We start from the raw sequence: 22,047 nt of genomic DNA on the forward strand, positions 1-22,047 counted from the left end.
AAGAGAAATCCAAAGACTAACAAACCTCTGAGGGAAGAGATGACTGGAAATATATAACACATCTACAGCACAATATTACACAACTACAAATAATAATAAATGTACTTTGTTACAGAACCATCAATAATATATCTAATCTGTACCAAATAACAGCACTGAACATTTCTCTGATATTAATTGACTGTCCCCTTAAATGTCAGCCATCTCCTGGGGAAAGCAGCCCTTTAATTGTGAACATTGGGAAAGAGACCATCCTTTTAGCCAGCCAAATAAATGTGTCAAGCTGAGGTAGCAAAGGATGTCAATGTCTTTAAGGGAGAGAGAGACCTGAGCCGACCTTTCCGGAGTCTGCAGCCTCCCTGCATTCACTTCCTTTCCCTTCAGTTGCTGCGCATGTGCGGGGCAGAGAGACTGCGCATGGGAGCCGGAAGAGGCGTGGTACGCATGTGCTGATTTTCGTATGAGGAGTGCGCATGTGCGGGACTGAGGCGGGGACCGGAACAAAGCGGCGCACTGACCATTGTGTGTCCGGGTCTTCCAGCCTTTCCCATTGGACACCAGCTCAGCGCGGCTGGAGGGAAAAGTCTCTCCCACCCCCACGTGGTGTTCCGCCCCTCATCGTCTGTCAGAAGGGATTGACCAATGGGAAACCGGGGCGACCGGAAGGACTCTTCTCCAGCCAATTTGTGAGTGAAGATTGAGGTTCACACAGACGGAAACTCTCCTGTCTCCAGCATCTGTGAGTAAAACACTTTCTTTTCTCCCCCTTTCCATTTCTTTACCCATTCTGGTCTTGAATTGGTGACTTGCAACAACTGAAGGGAAAGGAAATGAATCCAGGAAGAGAGGGTGGAGACTCTGGAAATGTTGGCCCAGGATTTTTCTCCTGAATTTCTATCCGTACAGACAGTGATGAATTTTGCAAACTCCTTTTACAGGATATTAGGTGAGGAGGATTCACAGCCAGAAATCTGAAACCTGATGTCACGAGAAGATCTGACAGATGGCCGCCTGAAAATCATTGAACAGCAGGACTGTACCATTTGGAGGAGGCTTCAATAGATTATCCAACCTGGAGAAACATGAGGATACCCGCACCATAGAAAATACGTGGAAATGTGGGGACTGTGGGAAGGGATTCAAAGGTTCATCTCAGCTGGAAATTCATCAATGTGGCCACACTGGGGAGAGACCATTCACCTGCTCCGTGTGCAGAAGGGATTCACAGTCAGTGTTTTTCAAACTTTTTTGCCCGGTACCCATTTTTACCAACCGACCATCCTTCACGACCCAGCTTTTCGCTTACCTCTAATGTGACAGGTGTGCCTGCTTGGTCCTCTGCTTTTCACACGCATACTTTCCCATACATGTGTTGGACACCCTTCACCGATGTGGGGCGACTGCTCGGGGGAGGGGGGAGGCGGGAGTGCACTGGCTTGAATGCTCCAGGTTTTGTTTTTTTATTGGTTATTCATTCGTTTCTGTTTTGGAATGAATATTCATTCGTTTCTGTTTTGGATTGATTATTCATTAGTTTCTGCTTTGGATTGATTATTTATTAGTTTCTGCTTTGGGTTGATTATTCATTAGTTTCTGTTTTGGATTGAGTATTCATTAGTTTCTGTTTTGGATTGATTATTTATTAGTTTCTGTTTTGGATTGATTATTCATTAGTTTCTGTTTTGGATTGATTATTTATTAGTTTCTGCTTTGGATTGATTATTTATTAGTTTCTGTTTTGGATTGATTATTCATTGGTTTCTGTTTTGGATTGATTATCCATTGGTTTCTGTTTTGGATTGATTATTCATTGGTTTCTGTTTTGGATTGATTATTCATTAGTTTCTGTTTTGGATTGATTATTCATTGGTTTCTGTTTTGGATTGATTATTCATTAGTTTCTGTTTTGGATTGATTATTCATTAGTTTCTGTTTTGCGTGTATTGTGGGTGTATTTTTAGTGTATTGCTGATTGTTCTGCATTCAGCTTTGTCCTTTTGCATTGTGGAATTGTTCAGAAAAAAAAGATGTAAAACTTTATCCTCTGTGCAACATCTGGGAGGAAATCAATGATTCCCCCTTTCCATTTGTTTTCTCATTCTGGCTTTGAGTTGGTGACTTGCAGCAACTGAAATGAAAGGAAGTGAATTCAGGGAGGGTGCAGACTCTGGAAAGGTTGGCCCAGGTCTCTCTCTCTCTCTCTCTTTTAGGGGCAGCATGGTAGCACAGTGGTTAGCACAGTTGCTTCACAGCTCCAGGGTCCCAGGTTCCATTCCAGCTTGGGTCACTGTCTGTGTGGAGTCTGCACGTTCTCCCTGTGTCTGCGTGGGTTTCCTCCGGGTGCTCCGGTTTCCTCCCACAGTTCAAAGATGTGCAGGTAAGGTGGATTGGCCATGCTCAATTACCCTTAATGTCCAAAAAAAAAAAGGTTAGGTGGGGTTGCTGAGATAGGGTGGAGGTGTGGGCTTAGATAGTGTTCTCTTTCCAAGGGCCGGTGCAGATTTGATGGTCCGAACGGCCTCCTTCTGCACTGTAAATTCTATGATTCTGAAAGACATTGACATCCTTTGCTCCCTCAGCTTGACACATTTATTTGTCTGGCTAAAAGGATGGTCCCTTTCCTAATGTTCACAATTAAAGGGCTGGTTTCCCCAGGAGATGGCTGACATTTAAGGGGACAGTCAATTAATGTCAGACCAGAGAAATATCCAGTATTGTTATATTATGCAGATTAGATATATTATTTATGGTTCAGTAACAAAGTACATTTATTATTTCCAGTTGTGTAATATTGTGCTGTAGCTACGTTATATATTTCGAGTCATCCCTTCTCTGAGGGTTGTTAGTCTCTGGATTTCTCTTCCACAGGGACCAGTGGAGTCTGGGGGGGGTCATTGAATATATTCATGGATGAGTTGGATAGATTTATATTTGACGAGGGAGTCAAGGGTTATGGGGAATAGATCATAAAATTAAGGGAAAGGCAAGATGAAGAGGGATTTCTTCACTCGAGGATGTGGTGAAGCTTTGGAATTCTCTACCCCAGAGGCCGTGGAGCCTCAGTCATCAAGTATTTTCAAGCCAGAGATTGATACACCTCCACCTATCTCAGTAACCCCACCTAACCTTTTGTCTTAGACACTAAGGGTAATTTAGCAAGGTAATTTAGGATTCTCGATATTAAAGATATTGAGGGATATGGGGAATGGTGTGAGAAAATGATGTTGAGGTAGATCGGCCAATGGTCTAACCGAATGGTTGAGCGGGCTCAATGGGCCGAATGGCCAACTGCAGCTCCCATTTGTTATGGTCTGTGTGTCCAGGACAGGAAGCAGTGAGCAGGGATCTGTCAATCAGCCCGAATCAGCACCTTTAGGAGAATTGGGAGGGTGGATATTAGATACAACAGAGAGAGAATGGTGGGAGAGTGTGTGGGACGGAGATTTACACCTTTTGGGAAATGAGAGAGGAAAGAATGTTCCAGAGAAACTAAATTTGTCTGATCTGAATTCCTATCCCGTACTGACAGTGATGTCGTTTCTAAATTGTTTTTACAGGATATTAGAAGAAGAGGAATTATAGACAGCAACCTCAAACGTCACATCCCGATCTGACTGAGCAACTAGGTTCATCAGGCCCCGACTATCATCAGCGTTTAAATCTAGGGGGCAAAATGTTTGCCCGCTCTGTCTATTTAAGAAGATTTGAAACATCAGTGTGACTGGAAAAGCACCGAGACACACACACCCGAGTGAGAGTGTTCCAGAGCACTGACTGTGGAAAGAGCTTTAATCAGTGACACAGCCTGAAAAAACATCACACCATTCACAGCGGGGAGAGACCGTACACGTGTTGTGTGTGTGGACGAGGCTTCAACTGATTATCCAACCGAGAGACACATGAGGAGACCCGGAACATGGAAAAAACGTGGAAATGTAGTGACTGTGGGAAGGGATTCAGAGCCCCATCTCAGCTGGAAGCTCATCGACGAATTCACACTGGAGAGAGGCCGTTCACCTGCTCTCAGTGTGGGAAGGAATTCACTTGTCTATCCAACCTGCAAACACACCAGCGAGTTCACACTGGGGAGAGGCCGTTCACCTGCTCTCAGTGTGGAAAGCGATTCAGTCGTTCAACCACCCTGCGGAAACATCAGCGACTTCACACTGGGAAAAGGCCGTTCACCTGCTCTCAGTGTGAGAAGCGATTCACTGAGTTATGCAGCCTGAAGTCATACCAGCGAATTCACTCTCGGGAGAAGCTATTCATCTGCTCTCAGTGTGGGAAGGGATTCAGACATACATCCACGCTACAGAGACACCAGCGGGTTCACACTGGGGAGAAACCATTCATCTGCTCTCAGTGTGGGAAGGGATTCACTTGGCTATCCGACTTGCAGAGACACCAGTGAGTTCACACTGGGGAGAGGCCGTTCACCTGCTCTCAGTGTGGGAAGGGATTCAGTCGGTTATCCAGCCTGAAGTCACACCAGGAAGTTCACACTGGGGAACAGCCATTCACCTGCTCTTGGTGTGGGAAGGAATTCAGACATTCATCCAGCCTGCAAAAACATCAACATGTTCACACTGGGGAGAGGCCATTCCTCTGCTCTGAATGTGGGAAGGGATTTTGTAATTCATCGCACCTGCTGAGACACCAACAAGTTCACAATTAATAATGTGGGTTGGATACTGTTATTGTTTCTGCTCTCAATTTCATCCAGGACTGCATTCCCGTAACAGCCTCCCCGAACTGGTGCCGGAATGTGGCGACTAGGGGCTTTTCACAGTAACTTCATTTGAAGCCTACTTGTGACAATAAGCGATTTTCATTTCATTTCAAATTTGCCATCCTTACCCGGTCTGGCCCACATGTGACTCCAGACCCACACAGATGTGGTTGACTCTTAACTGTCCCCCACTGTAATGACCTAGCAAGCCACTCAGTTCAAGGGCAATTATGAATGGGCAACAAATGCTGACCCAGCCAGTGATGCCTACATCCCAAGAAAAGGTTTTATCATACTACTACAGGTAGATCTAAAATAAATACATTTGTCTTGGTTCCATTGAGTCTACAGCACAGGGCCAGGCCAGTCGGCTCAATTGGTCTCTGTCAGTATTTATGCTCTACATGAGCCTCCACTCAGCCCTCTTCATCTCCCCCCACAGCATACCCTTCTATTCCTTTCTCTCAAGATACAGGCGTATTCATGCTGTTCACCTCAACCACTCGCTGTGGTAGCGAGTTCCACATTCTCACCACCCACTGGATGAAGAGGTTTCACTTGAAATCCCTATTGGATTATTGAAAATGGATTGAAAATGCACACAGCATTTGACAGAGATTGGATGAAATGTCAGCGCAGCTGGGGCAGCACGGTGGTGCAGTGGTTAGCAGTGCTGCCTCACGACGCTGAGGTCCCAGGTTCAATCCTGGCTCTGGGTCACTGTCCGTGTGGAGTTTGCACATTCTCCCCGTGTTTGCGTGGGTTTCACCCCCACAATTGAAAGATGTGCAGGCTAGGTGGATTGGCCACGCTAAATTGCCCCTTAATTGGAAAAAATGAATTGGGTACTCGAAATTAAAAAAAAAAAAATTGTCAGCACGGATAGAGATAAATGTGTGTCCTGATAGACATTACAGAGACTTGTTTGAAAGGTGACCAAGGCTGGAATCTAAATGTTGAAGGGTATTTGACATATTGGAATGCACGAAGCTCGGAAAAGATGATGGGATTGCTCCTGTTCATTAAGGATTACATTAGGTCAGTACTGAGAGATCAACTTAGCCTGAAAGTTCAGGGTGTGGAATCAGCTTTGCTCGAGATAAGAAATAATAAGTTACAAGGTCTCTTGTGTGAGTAGTTAATGGGCCTCCTAACAGTAGTTACGTTGTAGGTAGAGTGTACAGGAAGTATTAAATAAGGTTTGTAATTAATGTACCACAATAATCATGGGTGACTTTAGGCATCAGTTAGGACGATGAGCCTGACGAATATTAATCATGAGGAAGTGACACCACAATGAGAAACTGACATCACACATCAGCAAGGTGACCGATATCCTTCAGAGACCAATCAGACATTGATCGTGCCCCATTTAACCAATCAGGGACTGATCATGGGCTGCTTGGGCCAATCAGAACCACAGGATACTACCAGCCATGCGTAGAGGTAGGTACTAGAAAGGGTTAGTGAGCTACAATTCTCTGGAGCTCGGTGCACAACACAACATGAAGAAAGAGGATAGACTTCAGTCAACAGAACAAGAGACAGCTCCACAGTCACCTGGAAGCTGAGAGCTGGTGATCCAGAGTGAACGGACTGATCCACTGCCTTTGTTAATTATTATGATTTTGTACTTATTACAATTAACTTAATAAATTCTGTGACAATATTCTTGTACCTTGAACGGTCTGTAACTAGTCAGGAGCTGCAGGTAACTTTCACAACACATTCTGACGTGTAATTAATTTGAGTGTTACAATTGAGATTGGAGCCAAACCCAGATCTTACAATAGGATCAAATTTCACATTCCATTTGGGTATCCTGCACTAACAGTGATGGCTTTTGTAAAGTCCTTTTACAGGATATTAGAAGGGGAGGAGTTACAGACAGAAATTTCACACCAAACATCATATCAAAATGTGACAGAGTCACTCGATCCATGGGAGCTGAATATCATCGAACTTTGAATTTAAAATGAGAAATGTTTGTCTATTCTTCTGCTGAAAGAGATTCTTAAACATCACTCAGTGTACAGGCACTGAGACAGGCTCATCCGAGTGAGGCATCCCTAAAAAAAATCCGTTTTATATTTTGTAGCTCACCCAAAGATGGAAATTTCAGCACATATTTCTCCATCTTGTATTTTTTAATGTTTTGTTTGCCCGTTAAATATCCTTGACCTCTGGACGTTTCATTACAGAACTCAGCTCGAAGACATCAAAACCTGTATCCGGCCTTGCCTGTGTGCCCCATTCGTCAATTCAACTTTGCAGCAGCTCAGTCCCAGCTTTGGAAACACCTTCATCTTTCTGTGAGGCCCCGGCCCCATTGAATGTGACAGGGTTCATACTGTCTCCCTGAGATTGTTGATGTAAAGTCACATCAGACCCACACTGCCCGATTTCCAATCCAATTTATTTAAAGGTCCCAGAAGCCTGGCTCCAACCTTAAATGTTGTTCTGATCCTGTCAGTAACATTATTTTGGAACTCACTAGTACCACCACATAGGCAGCCATCAACATGCATCATAAAGATGCCCGAGAGTTTCCAGCCTTGGTACCAATAAAGCACGGCAGCTTCTGCCTTCAGGTAGAGACAACCCGACTTGGACAAAACTGATCTATCTGAGAAGTGCCGTACACTCTGAAACATTGTTCAAAACATAGACAAACTTATTGAACTTCCAAAGTCTTCCATCTACATCTGGCACCTTAGGAGGTTGTAGAAACACTGCCCTCTGGAGGTGACCCCCAGCGCAAATGCAGCTTTTATGTTTCTTGACCGAAAGTTCCGAGAAAATGTCACGAAAATGGCCAAAGAAATTTCAAAATTACCTTTCCCGCTGTGGGTGAGTCCACTCTGACCTCTTTATCTCCCAAAGCTTCTTCAAATCCCTGCACCACTAACCTCACCTTGGGCCTTATAAGCGCCATCCGGTTGGACCTTTTCTGTGCAGATCCATCGATGTGATGATGCTGGCTGACCCCTATCTGGGACCTCTGAACACACGCCAAACTCTGTCCAACTGCCTAACTCTTTCTGTTTCACCTCCCGTACGGCTTTATCCCTTCATTTTTCGACAGCTACAAAACCCTCTCGGTCACGGGGACTTCAGCATCGCCCCCAAACATATCCTTGGTGTAAAACCGACAATTCCCTGCCTGAAATGTTCCAGTTATTGAAATTATATTGAATGGATGTCAAAGAAACAGACCAGAAACTGATCCCTGAGATTCTGAGGAGTCCCCAGTGGTCAGTCAGACTGAACTATACACGGGTGGTATAAAACAAACAATACTCACCCCGGTATCTGCTGTCCACGGGGACTTGCCTTTAATCAGAGCCGTCAGTGGATCCTGTTCCTGACACCAGGTTGTTGTGGGATAAATGTCACTCGGAGTCCAGAGTTGGTTAAAGTTTGTGAATCTTTATTACAAACATGCAGGGAATGCTTCAGCGAACCGAAGCATCTCTGGGAGTAGTTACAATAACACACGTTTATACACAGTACAGTTGCGGCTGTTTTGTCTGTAAGTTAGTGGGAAAGTACAGGACGTCAAGGAAACAACTCGAAAACAGCTCACTTATTGGCTATAGTGACTTCATCTCACAAAACACATCTCGGAAAACAATAGCCAGACCAGTAATCCAGAGTCCCAGGATAATGCAATAGGGATCCAGGTTCGGCAGATGGTGAAATTTAAATTAATTAAAAATCTGGAATTAAAAGTCATCGATGACCATGAGAGCATTGTCGATAGTTGTAAAAACCCATCTGGTTTCTTTTAGATCCACCTGTAGTGGGGGAATAACACTGTTTACTATCCAGGATAAAATAAATGTACTTCAGCCTTTGTGGATCATTCCAGTGGAAATGTGCTCTCCCCCAGGCTCAAAGAGCATCAGCCCACTGGAAGCAAAGTCGTGAGACCGGCTAGTCCAGCAGAAAGAAACCCTCCGACCCTCCCACTTCACCAAGTGTCAGAATGAACAAAGTTTGATTTGATTAAATTTATTCACGTGCACCGAGGTCCAGTGAAACGTATTGTTCTGCGTACAATACAGACAGATCATTTTATACATGAAAAAACATAGGACATATGATAAATACACAATTTAAATATGTAGACATCGGGTGAAGCATACGGAGTGTAGTGCTACTCAGTGGAGAAGATGTGTGGAGAGATCAGTTCAGTCCATAAGAGGGTCAGTCAGGAGTCTGGTAACAGCGGGGAAGAAGCTGTTTAGAATCTGTTATTGCGAGTTCTCAGACTTTTGTATCTCCTGCCCAATGGAAGAGATTGGAAAAGAGAATAACCTCGGTGGGAGGGTCTTTGATTTTGCTGCCGGCTTTCCCAAAGCAGCGGGAGGTGTGGACAGAGTCAATGGATGGGAGGCGGGTTTGTGTGAGGGATTGGGCTGTGTTCACAACTCTCTGTAGTTTTTTACAGTCTTGGGCTGAACAGTTGCCATACCGAGTGTCCCTTTAAGAAATGTTTTTGTCTTACCACATGGCTTCAGTGATGTCATTGTGTGGGTGGAGCTGGGCTGTGGCTCTGTGTGTTGGTTTTACTTTCGCTTTGGTTTGGGGCTGTTTTGTGGCTGAGTTTTTTGCTTTCGTTTTCACATTTTTGGCTGCTGTGCTCAGAAAGAGGAGTATTTTGGCCTGTCTCTCGATCTTCATTTTAAAAGCAGTTTCCAGACTGCTTGATAACTTGAAAAGAAATAATTGCTTTCTGGAAGGAATTCAAACCTGCTGTTTTGGAAAGGAAACAAGAGCATCCATACCAGGTATTGAGTGCTGTGTGCTGGGCCACACCTTTGAAAAGGAGGTACTGGTTTATGGGATCTTGTTATTAAATTGGAACAGTTAAAGAGGGGAATTTATTCAGGGTTATACATAGATCACTGTAGTTGTGTGGGGTATTTATGTTTGTAATTTATAAAAATGCTTACTGTGTGTGTTTGTAAAAATGTTAACTAAATTCGTAGAACAAAGCTTGTTTTGATGAAAAGTGGTTAAGGCCTCTGCTGAATAACACCTGAAAGGCAGCCCTTGTGCTCATCGGAACCAAAATCATTAAACAATTGTAGGTCAGGTGAACTCCATGATATACTTTGGAGTTTTCTAAACCCTGGCCCATAACACAAGCTGTGATGCAGCCAGATAAGATGTTTTCTGTGGTGCACCTGTAAACATTGGTAAAAGTCAATGATAATAATCTTTATATTTGTCACAACTAGACTTACATTAACACTGCAATGAAGTTACTGTGAAAATCCACTAGTCGCCACACTCTGGCACCTGTCCGAAGTTTTGGAGTTTTGATATGAGCTTGGCTGGGATTATGGGGTTGAAGGCAGAGCTGTAGTTAATGAATAGGAGTCTGACGTAGGAGTCCTTGTTGTCGAGATGCTTCAGGGCAAGTATAGGGCCAGGGAGATAGCATCTTATGTGGACCGGTTGTGGCGGTATGCGAATTACAGTGGATCAAGGAATGCTGCGAGTATGGAGTTGATGTGTCCAAATCTCGAAGCAATTCATAATGATCGATGTCAAGGCCACCGGATGATAGTCATTGAGGCACGTTGCCTGGTTCTTCTTTGGCACCGGTATGATGCTGGTCTTCTTGAAGCAGATGGGAACCTTGGAACGGAGGAGGGAGAGGTTGAGGATGTCCGGAAACACACCTGCCAATTGGTCTGCGCAGGATCTGGGTGCACGACCTGGCACAACCAATGAGAGTCCCTGTCGTTAGTCTGTGACTCTAAATTAGTTTGGTATCGTCACTTGGGAGTCCCTGTTAGCTTTGAATCTCCCGATTAAACCATAGATTCTGGTTGGGTAAAGTACAGACTACCTTCTTTTGCACGCAATCTTCTACACATTTACTGATGAAGTCTGTGACGGTGCTGGCATACTCGTTTAGGCTGGCTGCTGAGTTAACATAGAACACACAGTGCAGAAGGAGGCCATTCGGCCCATCGGGTCTACACAGACCCACTTAAGCCCTCACTTCTACCCTATCCTGTAACCCAATAACCCCTCCTAACCTTTTTTGGTCACGGAGGGCAATTTATCATGGCCAATCCACCTAACCTGCAAGTCTTTGGACTGTGGGAGGAAACAGGAGCACCCGAAGGAAACGCACGCAGAAACAGGGAGAACATGTACACTCCGCACAGACAGTGACCCAGCAGGGAATCGAACCTGGGAACCTGGCGCTGTGAAGCCGCAGTGCTATCCACTTGTGCTACCATGCTGCCCTTGTTCTTGAATATGGACCAGCCCACTGACACTAAGCAGTCGCGTAGGAGCTCTTCCGTTGCATCGACCTTCTTAACCGGATTCTCCCGTTAAGATTCTGCTTGTATGCGGGGAGAAGGAGCACCGTATTGTGGTCCGATTTTCCGAAGTGCAGTCAGGATGGATCATCAGGCGCCCATGATGTTTGTGTGGCAGTGGTCAAGGATGTTGGGCCCCCTGTCGGGACAGGAGATGTGTTGGTGGAATTTTGGCAGTACTCACTTGAGGTTGGCCTGGTTAAAGTCCCCGGCCACTATGAACAAGGCTGCAAGGTATTCTGCTTCATTGTTATTTATAGCGGTTACAATCCATCAAGTGCCTTCTTCACTTCCGCCTGGGGTGGGATGTAGATGGCCGTGATGATGGCAGAAGTGAATTCCGTGGAAGGTAGTCTGGACGGTACTTCACAGTCGGGTATTCCAGGTCCGGGGAGCAATAGTTCACCAGGGTCACCACGTCCGAGCACCAGGAGGAGTTGACGAGGAGGCAAATCCCTCCACCCACTCCAGGTTCAGTCCTGGATGTGATTAACAGCAGGAAAAACAGCAGAATCCAACCCAACCCTTGTGAACCCTTTGGTGTCTCAGCATGTTGGGCGATTGAGTGAATTCCTTCCCACAGTGAGAGCAGGTGAATGGCTTCTTTCCAGTGTGAACTCGCTGGTGTCTCCGCAATGTGGATGATGTTTGAAACCTCTTTGTGCAATGAGAGCATCTGAACAGTTTCTCCTCCGTGTGAATGCGCTGGTGGGACATCAGTACCAGAGAGTTTTTAAACCCACTCCCAGAGTCGGAGCATTTAAAGGGTCTCTCATTGGTGTGAGTGACATTGTGGTTCAGCAAGTGATGACCGAGTGAATCTTTTCCCAGTCGGAGAGGTGAACGGGCTCTCCCCAGTGTGACCTCGCTCGTGTTTCATCAGGTTGGATGAGGATCTAAACCTCTTTGTGCAGTGAGAGCAGCTGAACGGTCTCTCCTCAGAGTGAACGCGCTGGTGGGACATCAGTAGCTGAGAGCTTTTGAAACCCATCCTGCAGTCAGAGCATTTAAAGGGCCTGCTCTTGGTGTGAGTGACATTGTGTTTCTGCAGGCTGGATAATTGAGCAAATCCCTTATCACACACAGAGCAGATGAACGGCTTCTCCCGGTGTGAACACTCTGGTGTCTCTGCAGGCTGGATAACCGAGTGAATCCCTTCCCACAGTCAGAGCAGATGAATGGTCTCTCTCCAGTGTGAACTCGTTCATGTCTCCGCAGGGTGCTAATGTCAGTGAATCCCTTTTCACACTGAGAGCAGGTGAAAGGCCTCTCTCCAGTGTGAACTCGTTCATGTATCCGCAGGCTGCCAATGTCAATGAATCCCTTTTTACACTGAGAGCAGATGAACGGTCTCTCCCCAGTATGAACTCGTTCGTGTTTCCGCAAGTTGCCAATGTCAGTGAATCCCATTTCACAATGAGAGCAGGTGAATGGTTTCTCTCCAGTGTGAACTCGTTCGTGTCTCCGCAGGCTGCCATTGTCAGTGAATCCCTTTTCACACTGACAGCAGGTGAAAGGCCTCTCTCCAGTGTGAACTCGTTCGTGTCTCCGCAGGTTGCCAATGTCAGCGAATCCCTTTTCACACTGAGTGCAGATGAATGGCCTCTCTCCGGTGTGAACTCGTTCGTGTCTCCGCAGGTTGCCAATGTCAGTGAATCCCTTTTTACACTGAGAGCAGGTGAAAGGCCTCTCTCCAGTGTGAACTCGTTCGTGCCTCCGCAGGCTGCCAATGTCAGTGAATCCCTTATCACACTGAGAGCAGGTGAAAGGCCTCTCTCCAGTGTGAACTCGTTCGTGCCTCCGCAGGCTGCCAATGTCAGTGAATCCCTTTTCACACTGAGAGCAGGTGAAAGGCCTCTCTCCAGTGTGACTGCTTTGATGCCTTTCCAGCCTGTACGGGCCTTTGAATCCCTTCCCACAATCCTCACATTTCCATGGTTTCTCCATGGTGCGGGTGATCTTGCGTCTCACCACGTTGGACGATCAGTTGAAGCCTCGTCTACACACAGAACACGTATACAGTCCCTCCCTGCTGTGAATGATGCAGTATTTTTTCAGGCTGTGTCACTGCTTAAAGCTCTTTCCACAGTCAGTGCTCTGTAACAGCCTCACACGGGTCTGTGTGTGTGTCTGTCTCAGTGCTTTTCTAGACACACTGATGTTTAAAATGAAAAATGAAACTCGCTTATTGTCACAAGTAGGCTTCAATGAAGTTACTGTGAAAAGCCCCTAGTCGCCACATTCCAGCGCCTATTCGGGGAGGCTGTTACGGGAATCTCTTGAAGCAGACAGAATAGACAAACATTTCTCCTGCTAGATTCAAAGGCAGATGATCCCAAGAATTGAGTGACTCAGTCAGTTCTTGACGTTATATTTAGTTTGAGATATCAGCCTCGAACTCCTCTTCGAACTTCCTTAACCAGATTTTACAATAGTAATCATCGTCTGTGCAGGATAGAAATTCAGAACAGACAATTTTAGTTTCTATCGAACATTCATTCCCCTCTCTCTCTTTTCGTGAAATGGTCTAAATCTCAATCCCACACACTCTCCCTCCATTCTCACTCTGCTGTATCTAATGTTCACCCTCCCAATGCTCCTGAAGGTGCTGATTCAGGCTGATTGACAAATCTAAGTCACTGCTTCCTGTCCTGGACACAGAAACCTGAAAATCTTCATGCAGGCTGCCAGACAGATATATGTCTATATTACTGGATGAAAAATGTGTGTAATATACAGACTGTATTCACTTACTTTCCCTCCCAATTTTCCTGAAGGTGCTGATCAACAAATCTAAACTCACTAAAACCTGTACAAGAGTAGAGAATCTCCATATAAGTACATTTACTGATTAGAGATAGGGAAATGACTGGAAATATATAATGTAGGTACAGTACTATATCACAAAACTAGAAATAATGATAGATGTATTTTATTACAGAACCATCAACAATATCTACAATACATACCATATAACAACACTAGACATATCTCTGTCCAATATTAAATATTAATTTATGGGATGTGGACAATGCTGGTCAGGCCAGCATTTATTGCCCATCCCCAGTTGCCCTTCCGAAGTAGTGGTGAGCTGCCTTCTTGAACTGCTGCAGTCCTTGAGGTGTAGATACATCCCCTGTGCTGTTTTTTTTTTTTTTTTTAATTGTTTTTTTATAAATTTAAAGTACCCAATTCATTTTTTCCAATTAAGGGGCAATTTAGCATGGCGAATCCACCTACCCTGCACATCTTTGGGTTGTGGGGGCGAAACGCACGCAAACACAAGGAGAGTGTGCAAACTCCACGCGGACAGTGACCCAGAGCCGGGATCGAATGTGGGACCTTGGCGACGTGAGGCAGCAGCGCTAACCACTGCTCCACCATGCTGCCCTACATCCCCTGTGCTGTTAGGGAGGGAATTCCAGAATGTTGCCCCAGGGACAGTGAAGGAACAGCAATATATTTCCAAGTCAGGGTGGTGTGTAACTTGGAAATGAACCTCCAGGTGGTGAGGTTCCCAGGTATCTGCTGCTCTTGTTCTTCTAGATGGTAGTGGTTGTGGGTTTGGAAGGTGCTGTCTGAGGAACCTTTATGAGTTACTGCAGTGTATCTTGGACATGGTACACACAGCTGCTACTGTTTGTCGGTGGTGGAAGGTTTGAATGTTTGTGGAAGGCGACGCAATCAATCAGGCTACTTTGTCCTGGATAGTGTCGAGCATCTTGAGTGTTGTTGGAGCTGCACTCATCCAGCAAAGTGGAGCGTATTCCATTACACTCCTGACTTGTGCTTGTAGATGTCTGGTAGACAAGCTTTGGGGCATCAGGTGGTGTGTTATTCACTGTAGGATTCCCAGCTTTTGACCTGCCCTGGGAGCTACAGTATTAATAGGGCTCGTCCAGTTCAGTTTTGATCAATGGTAACCCCCAGGATGTTGGTTGTGGGGGATTCAGCAATGAAAATGCCACTGAATGTCAAGAGGTGGTGGTTAGATCCTCTCTTGTAGGAGATGGTCATTGCCTGGCACTTGTGTAGCACGAATGTAACTTGCCACTTATTAGGCCAAGCCTGGATATTGTCCAGGTCTTACTGAATTTGGACATGGACTGCTTCATTATCTGAGGAGTTGAGAATGGTGCTGAACATTGTGCAGTCATCCACAAACATCACCACTTCTCACCTTATGATGGAAGGGAGATCATTGATGAAGCAGCTGAAGATGGTTGGGCTGAGGAAACTGTCCTGAGGAACTCCAACAATGATGTCCTGGAGCTGAGATGATTGACCTCCAATCACGACAACCATCTTCCTTTGTGCCAGGTATGACTCAAACCAGTGGAGATTCCCATTGACTCCAGTTTAGCTCGGGCTCCTTGATACCATACACGGTCAAATGCTGCATTGATGTCAAGAGCAGTTACTCTCACCTCACTTCTGGCATTCAACTCTTTCGTCCAAGTTTCAACTAAGGCTGTAATGAGGTCAGGAGCTGAGTGACCCTGGCGGAACCCAAACTGAGCGTCCAAGAACAGGTTATTGCAGAATAATTGCCACTTAATGGCAACTTTGATGACTCCTTCCATCACTTTGTTGATGATGGACAGTAGACCTCCAGAAGTAATTGGCTGTGTTGGATTGGCCCTTAAATGTCCTTCATCTCCTGGGGAAACCAGACCTTTAATTGTGAACATTTGGAAAGAGACCATCCTTTTTAGCCAGAGAAATAAATGTGTCAAGCTGAGGGAGCAAAGGATGTGAATGTCTTTGAGTGAGAGAGAGACCTGGGCCAAGCTTTCCAGGGTCTGCACCCTCCCTGGATTCACTTCCTTTCCCTTCAGTTGCTGCAAATCACCAATTGAAGACAATAAACGGAAAGAGGGAGAAAAGAAAGTGCTTTACTCACAGATGTTTGAGACAGGAGGAAGGTTCAGTCTGTGTGCAGCTCAAGCTTATTTCGGGTCGGAGGAACAACAGTTTTGCACGGCAGAAACCTCCATGTCCAACTTCCGCATTGAGACAATGGGGGAGCTCTGATTGGCGGAGGAGCAGAGCCCTTCCGGTCCTCCAGTCTTCCTATTGGTTACCTCAGCAATAAGGTCTGCGGAAGTGAGCTCCCCTGTACATGCGCAGATTCCCCTTCCCTTAGACATGCGCAATCCCGTATTAGTGGTGGGGAAGGGACACACTGACGGGCGGAACTGTCAGCCTGTTGCCTGGAAACTTTGTCTCGAGGATGTGTGGGGGAAGGAAAACAATGAGTGCGGATGGGGCTCCCGCATCTGCGCGCTGGGCAGTGACGTCACGGCGGAGCGGGCTTATTCCTATTGGTTGATTAAGAGGACGAGCTCCTTTGTGATGTCACAATGTGGAGGTTGGACAATGAGTTTCAGACTAAAACATCCTCCCCTGGACAACATCTGGGAGCAAATCAATGTCTCCCCCTTTCATAAGGTCATAAGATATAGGAGCAGAATTAGCCATTTGGCCCATCGAGAAGAACCCTTCAACCCGATTAAAAATCTGTCTTACTCCTCCCTAAATTTACTCACTGTCCCAGCTCCACCGCACTCTGGGGTAGTGAATTCCACAGATTCACAGCCCTTTGGGAGAAGCAGTTTCTCTTCAGCCCTGTTTTGAATTTGCGACCTCTTTGTTTCAATAATCTTTATTGTCACAAGTAGGCTTACATTGACACTGCAATGAAGTTACTCTGAAAAGCCCCTACGCTCCACATTTTGGCACCTGCTCTGTGTGGGAAGGGATTTATTTCCTCATCCAACCGGCAGAGACACCAGCGAGTTTACACAGGGGAGAGGCCGGTTACCTGCTCCCAGCGTGAGAAGGGATTCACTCAGTTGATCAGCCTGCAGATACACCAGTGAACTCACACTGGGGGGGGGGGAGGTTGTTCACCTGCTCTCAGTGTGGGAAAGGATTCACTCGGTTCGATAACCTGCAGCCACACCAGCGAGTTCACTCTGGGGAGAGACCGTTCACCTGCTCCCAGTGTGGGAAGGGATTCACTCGCTTATCCCACCTGCAGACACACCAGTGCGTTCACACTGGTGAGAAGCCATTCACCTGTGATCAGTGTGGGAAAACATTCACTCATATGTCCAGCCTGCAGACACACCAGCGAGTTCACACTGGGGAGAGACCATTCACCTGTGCTCAGTGTGGGAAAACATTCACTTTGTTATCCAACCTGCGGGCACACCGTCGAGTTCACACTGGGGAGAAGCCATTCGCCTGCTCTCATTGTAGGAAGTGATTCACTCGGTTATCCAACCTACAGAGACACCAGCAAGTTCACACTGGGGAGAGGCCGTTCACCTGCTCTGAATGTGGGAAGGGATTCCGTGATTCATCGCAACTGCTGAGACACAAACAAGTTAACAAGTGATTACAGGGGTTGGATTCTGCTGTTAGTGTTGCTACTCTCAATTACATCCAGGACTGCATTTTGTTCATTCTGACAGTTGGTCAATGGGAATGGTTGGCGTGTTTCCTCTGCTGGACTGGCTGGTCTCACGACTTTGACTCCAGTGGGCTGACGCTCTTTGAGCCTTGTTGCGGATACCTGGTTTCAAATTTCATAAGGATCACAGATTGAAAGTTGGTTTGGAAGTTGGAAGCTGTTTCCTTCCCATTTCTGTTTGGATCCCCTTAAAACATGCCACCTTGCCATGGTGATGGGCAATGGAGGGTACATGGATCTTTTGTTTAATTTATCTCTGTGTTTCTCGCAGAAGAAAATTATCAAGGTATGGGGCAGGTTGTCTGACATGGACTGAGAAACAACATTAAATGGTGTGATGGGAGACAGGCAATAACTAATATTTCAGGGGATTAGTTAGCTCAGTTGGCTGGATGGCTGGTTTGTGATACTGAGCGACACCAACAGCGTGGGTTCTACTCCGTACCGGCTGAGGTCATCCATGAAGGCCCTGCCTCCTCAGCATTGCTCCTCATCTGAGGTGTGGTGACCCTCAGATTAAATCACCACCAGTCAGCTCTCTCTCTCTTTCTCACAAAGGGGGATGCTCTTATGGAATTCTGACAATGGTACTAGCCAGTAACAAGGTTAAGATAAGGGAGTTATTTATACTCAAGACCCAAGGACGGTCGATGAGGGGGTCTGGAAGGCATCATGAGTTCATGAATAACCCCCTAGCTGTCCATGAGCTGATCACGCAGTTCCCTGCTGCCCAGTAACCACTTTCATTGGATCTACCAGTCAATGTGTGCAATCTATAATCATTGTGATTGGATCGTGTCCGGCTGAGTTGGGCTGACTAACTATTTGAAATTGTATAAATGATGATGATTCCCTTTGTTCAGTGGAGAGGTATCTGCCTTTGCCCAGAGGCTTACTCCCCGCCGGTGTTACAACAATAAACTGTTTGATGTTTGAAGCAGACCTGAATGTCGAGGGATTCTTTTGGATTCATTCATGCTAACAAAAGCATAACCTACTTTTGTATTCAATTCCCCCACAATAAACAATAACATTCTATTAGCTTTCCTAATTACTTGCTGTACCTGTATACTCGCCTTTTGTGATTCATGCTCTTGGACACCCAGATCCCTCTGAGTCTCAGAGCTCTGCAATCTCTCACCATTTCGATAAAAAGCTTTTTTATTCTTTCTGCCAACATGGACAATTTCACATTTTCCCACGTTGTTCTCCATTTCCCAGATCTTTTCCCACTCACGTAACCTATCTATATCCCTTCGTAATCCCCTTCACAATTTACTTACCTACCTACCTTTGCAACATTGGAACATGGGAGCAGGAATTGGCCATTCAGCCCATCGAGCCTGCTCCACCATTCAATACGATCATGGCTGATCAACCACTTCAATGCCTTTCCCCCCACACTATCCCCATATCCCTTTGTGTTATTGGTATTTAGATATCTGTCAGTCTCTGCTTTAAACACACTCAGTGACTGAGCTTGCACAGCCCTCTGGGGTACAGAATTCCAAAGATTCACAACCCTCTGAGTAAAGAAATGTCTCCTCCGAGACCAGTCCTAAGTGGCTTCCCCCTTATTTGAAATTGTGTCCCCTGGTTCCAGACTCTCCAACCAGGGGAAACATCTCACCTGTACCCACCCTGTCTATTCCTTTATGGATTTTGTAGGTTTCATTGAGGTCACTTCTCATTTTTTGAAACTCTAGAGAACACAGGCCAGGTTTCCCCAATCTCTCCTCAAAGGGCAGTCCTGCCACCCCCGGAACAAGTCTGGTGAACCTTTGTTGCCCTTTCTCCCTGGCGACAAGGGCAGTAAAACTGCACACAGTCCTCCAGCTGCGGTCTGACCAAGGTTCTACACAACAGGTACATTCTGGACAGTCTCACGGCTTTGCATTTATTTTATCCTGGATAGTATGGGGGAGGCGGTGGCCGAGTGGTATTGCCGCTGGACTAGTAATCCAGAGACCCAGGTATTATTCTGGGGTTCGAATCCCACCAGGACAGATGGTGAAATTTGAATTCAATCAAAAATTGGAATTAAAAGTCTAATGAAGACCATGAAATCGTTGTTGATTGTTGTAAAACCCATTTGTTTTACTAATGTCCTTTAGTGAAGGAAATCTGCCATCCTTACCCTGTCTGGCCCACACGTGACTCCAGAGCCACACAGATGTGGTTGACTCTTAACTGTCCCCCAATGTAATGACCGAGCAAGCCACTCAGTTCAAGGGCAATTATGAATGGGTAACAAATGCTGACCCAGCCAGTGATGCCTACATCCCAAGAAAATGTTTTATCAGGTGGATCTAAAATAAATACATTTGTCTCTGTTCCATTGAGTCTACAGCACAGGGCCAGGCCAGTCGGCTCAATTGGTCTCTGTCAGTATTTATGTTCCACATGAGCCTCCACCCACCCCTCTTCATCTCCCCCATCAACATATCCTTCTATTGCTTTTTCTCGTCAAGATACAGCTGTTCAGGCAGTATTCATGCTGTTCACCTCAACCATTCACTGTGGTAGCGAGTTCCAGATTCTCACCACCCACTGGATGAAGAGGTTTCACTTGAAATCCCTATTGGATTACTGAACCCCTGAAAATGGATTGAAAATGCACGCAGCATTTGACAGAGATTGGATGAATTGTCAGCGCAGATGGGGCAGCGCGGTGGCGCAGTGGTTAGCAGTGCTGCCTCACGGCGCCGAGGTCCCAGGTTCAATCCTGGCTCTGGGTCACTGACATGTGGAGTTTGCACATTCTCTCCGTGTTTGCGTGGGTTTCACCCCCACAATTGAAAGATGTGCAGGCTAGGTGGATTGGCCACGCTAAATTGCCCTTTAATTGGAAAAAATGAATTGGGTACTCTAAATTTTAAAAAAAGAATTGTCAGCACGGATAGAGATAAATGTGTGTCCTGATAGACATTACAGAGACTTGTTTGAAAGGTGACCAAGGCTGGAATCTAAATGTTGAAGGGTATTTGACATATTGGAATGCATGAAGCTCGGAAAAGATGATGGGATTGCTCCTGTTCATTGAGGATTACATTAGTTCAGTACTGAGAGATCAACTTAGCCTGAAAGTTCAGGGTGTGGAATCAGCTTTGCTCAAGATAAGAACTAATAAGTTACAAGGTCTCTTGTGTGAGTAGTTAATGGGCCTCCTAACAGTAGTTACATTGTAGGTAGAGTATACAGGAAGTATTAAATAAGGCTTGTAATTAATGTACCTCAATAATCATGGGTGACTTTAGGCATCAGTTAGGACGATGAGCCTGACGAATATTAATCATGAGGAAGTGACACCACATGAGAAACTGACATCACACATCAGCAAGGTGACCGATATCCTTCAGAGACCAATCAGATATTGATCGTGCCCCATTTAACCAATCAGGGACTGATCATGGGCTGCTTGGGCCAATCAGAACCACAGGAAACGTCCAGCCATGCGTAGAGGTAGGTACTAGAAAGGGTTAATGAGCTACAATTCTCTGGAGCTCGGTGCACAACACAACATGAAGAAAGAGGATAGACTTCAGTCAACAGAACAAGAGACAGCTCCACAGTCACCTGGAAGCTGAGAGTTGGTGATCCAGAGTGAACGGACTGATCCACTGCCTTTGTTAATTATTGTGATTTTGTACTTATTACAATTAACTTAATAAATTCTGTGACAATATTCTTGTACCTGGAATGGTCTGCAACTAGTCAGGAGCTGCAGGTAACTTTCACAACATAGTCTGAGTGTTACAATTCAAATTGGAGCCAAACCCAGACCTTACAATAGGATTGAATTTCACATTCTGTTTGGGTATCCTGCACTAACAGTGATGGCTTTTGTAAAGTCCTTTTACAGGACATTAGAAGGGGAGGAGTTACAGACAGAAATTTCACACCAAACATCACATCAAGATGTGACAGTGTCACTCGATTCATGGGAGCTGAATATCATCGACCTTTGAATTTAAAATGAGAAATGTTTGTCTGTTCTTCTGCTGAAAGAGATTCTTATACATCACTCAGTGTACAGACACTGAGCCAGGCTCATCCGAGTGAGGCATCACTAAAAAAATCCATTTTATATTTTGCAGCTCACCCAAAGATGGAAATTTCAGCGCACATTTCTCCATCTTGTATTTTTTAATGTTTTGTTTGCCCGTTAAATATTCTCGACCTCTGGACGTTTCATTACAGAACTCAGCTCGAAGACATCAAAACTTGTATCCGGCCTTGCCTGTGTGCCCCATTCGTCAATTCAACTTTGCAGCAGCTCAGTCCCAGCTTTGGAAACATCCTCATCTTTCTGTGAGGCCCCGGCCCCGTTGACTGTGACTGGGTTCATACTGTCTCCCTGAGATTGTTGATGTAAAGTCACATCAGACCCACACTGCCCGATTTCCAATCCAATTTATTTAAAGGTCCGAGAAGCCTGACTCCAGCCTTAAATGTTGTTCTGATCCTGTCAGTAACATTGTTTTGGAACTCAC

At 45.6% G+C, this 22,047-nt stretch overlaps 2 protein-coding genes and 1 long non-coding RNA gene across 6 annotated transcripts in view; 1 reads left to right on the plus strand and 2 right to left on the minus strand.

Moving 5' to 3' along the window:
• The window catches only part of LOC140422430 (uncharacterized), a 94,594-nt gene that overhangs the window by 5,593 nt on the left and 66,954 nt on the right, over positions 1-22,047 (minus strand). The gene's annotated exons all lie outside the window — the stretch shown is intronic.
• Positions 477-6,398, plus strand: LOC140422452 (uncharacterized). The gene is made up of 3 exons (XR_011947465.1): positions 477-739; positions 939-1,320; positions 3,558-6,398. It is a non-coding gene; the product is annotated as an uncharacterized lncRNA (long non-coding RNA).
• Positions 8,139-16,089, minus strand: LOC140422434 (uncharacterized). Of its 4 annotated transcripts, none has more exons than XR_011947459.1 (2): positions 15,980-16,087; positions 8,139-8,526 (listed from the first exon to the last, which is right to left on the minus strand). XR_011947459.1 is itself a non-coding variant. In XM_072507450.1 (2 exons), the coding sequence occupies exon 2, from the start codon at positions 13,021-13,023 to the stop codon at positions 12,040-12,042; it is 984 nt and encodes a 327-aa protein (XP_072363551.1). In that variant the 5' UTR covers positions 13,024-13,490; positions 15,980-16,081; the 3' UTR covers positions 11,674-12,039. The 4 variants fall into 4 exon arrangements, 2 of the variants coding, with proteins under 2 accessions (XP_072363551.1, XP_072363550.1); XM_072507450.1 differs by lacking the exon at positions 8,139-8,526 and adding an exon at positions 11,674-13,490 and having other exon boundaries at positions 15,980-16,081; XM_072507449.1 differs by lacking the exon at positions 8,139-8,526 and adding an exon at positions 11,674-13,521 and having other exon boundaries at positions 15,980-16,081.

Source organism: Scyliorhinus torazame, chromosome 5 (genome assembly GCF_047496885.1).
Source record: "Scyliorhinus torazame isolate Kashiwa2021f chromosome 5, sScyTor2.1, whole genome shotgun sequence".
Taxonomy (NCBI): Eukaryota; Metazoa; Chordata; class Chondrichthyes; order Carcharhiniformes; family Scyliorhinidae; genus Scyliorhinus; species Scyliorhinus torazame.

Coding starts and splice junctions, on each gene's coding strand:
- LOC140422434 (XM_072507450.1), bottom strand. CDS start 13,023: ATGGAGAAACCATGGAAATGTGAGGATTGTGGGAAGGGATTCAAAGGC.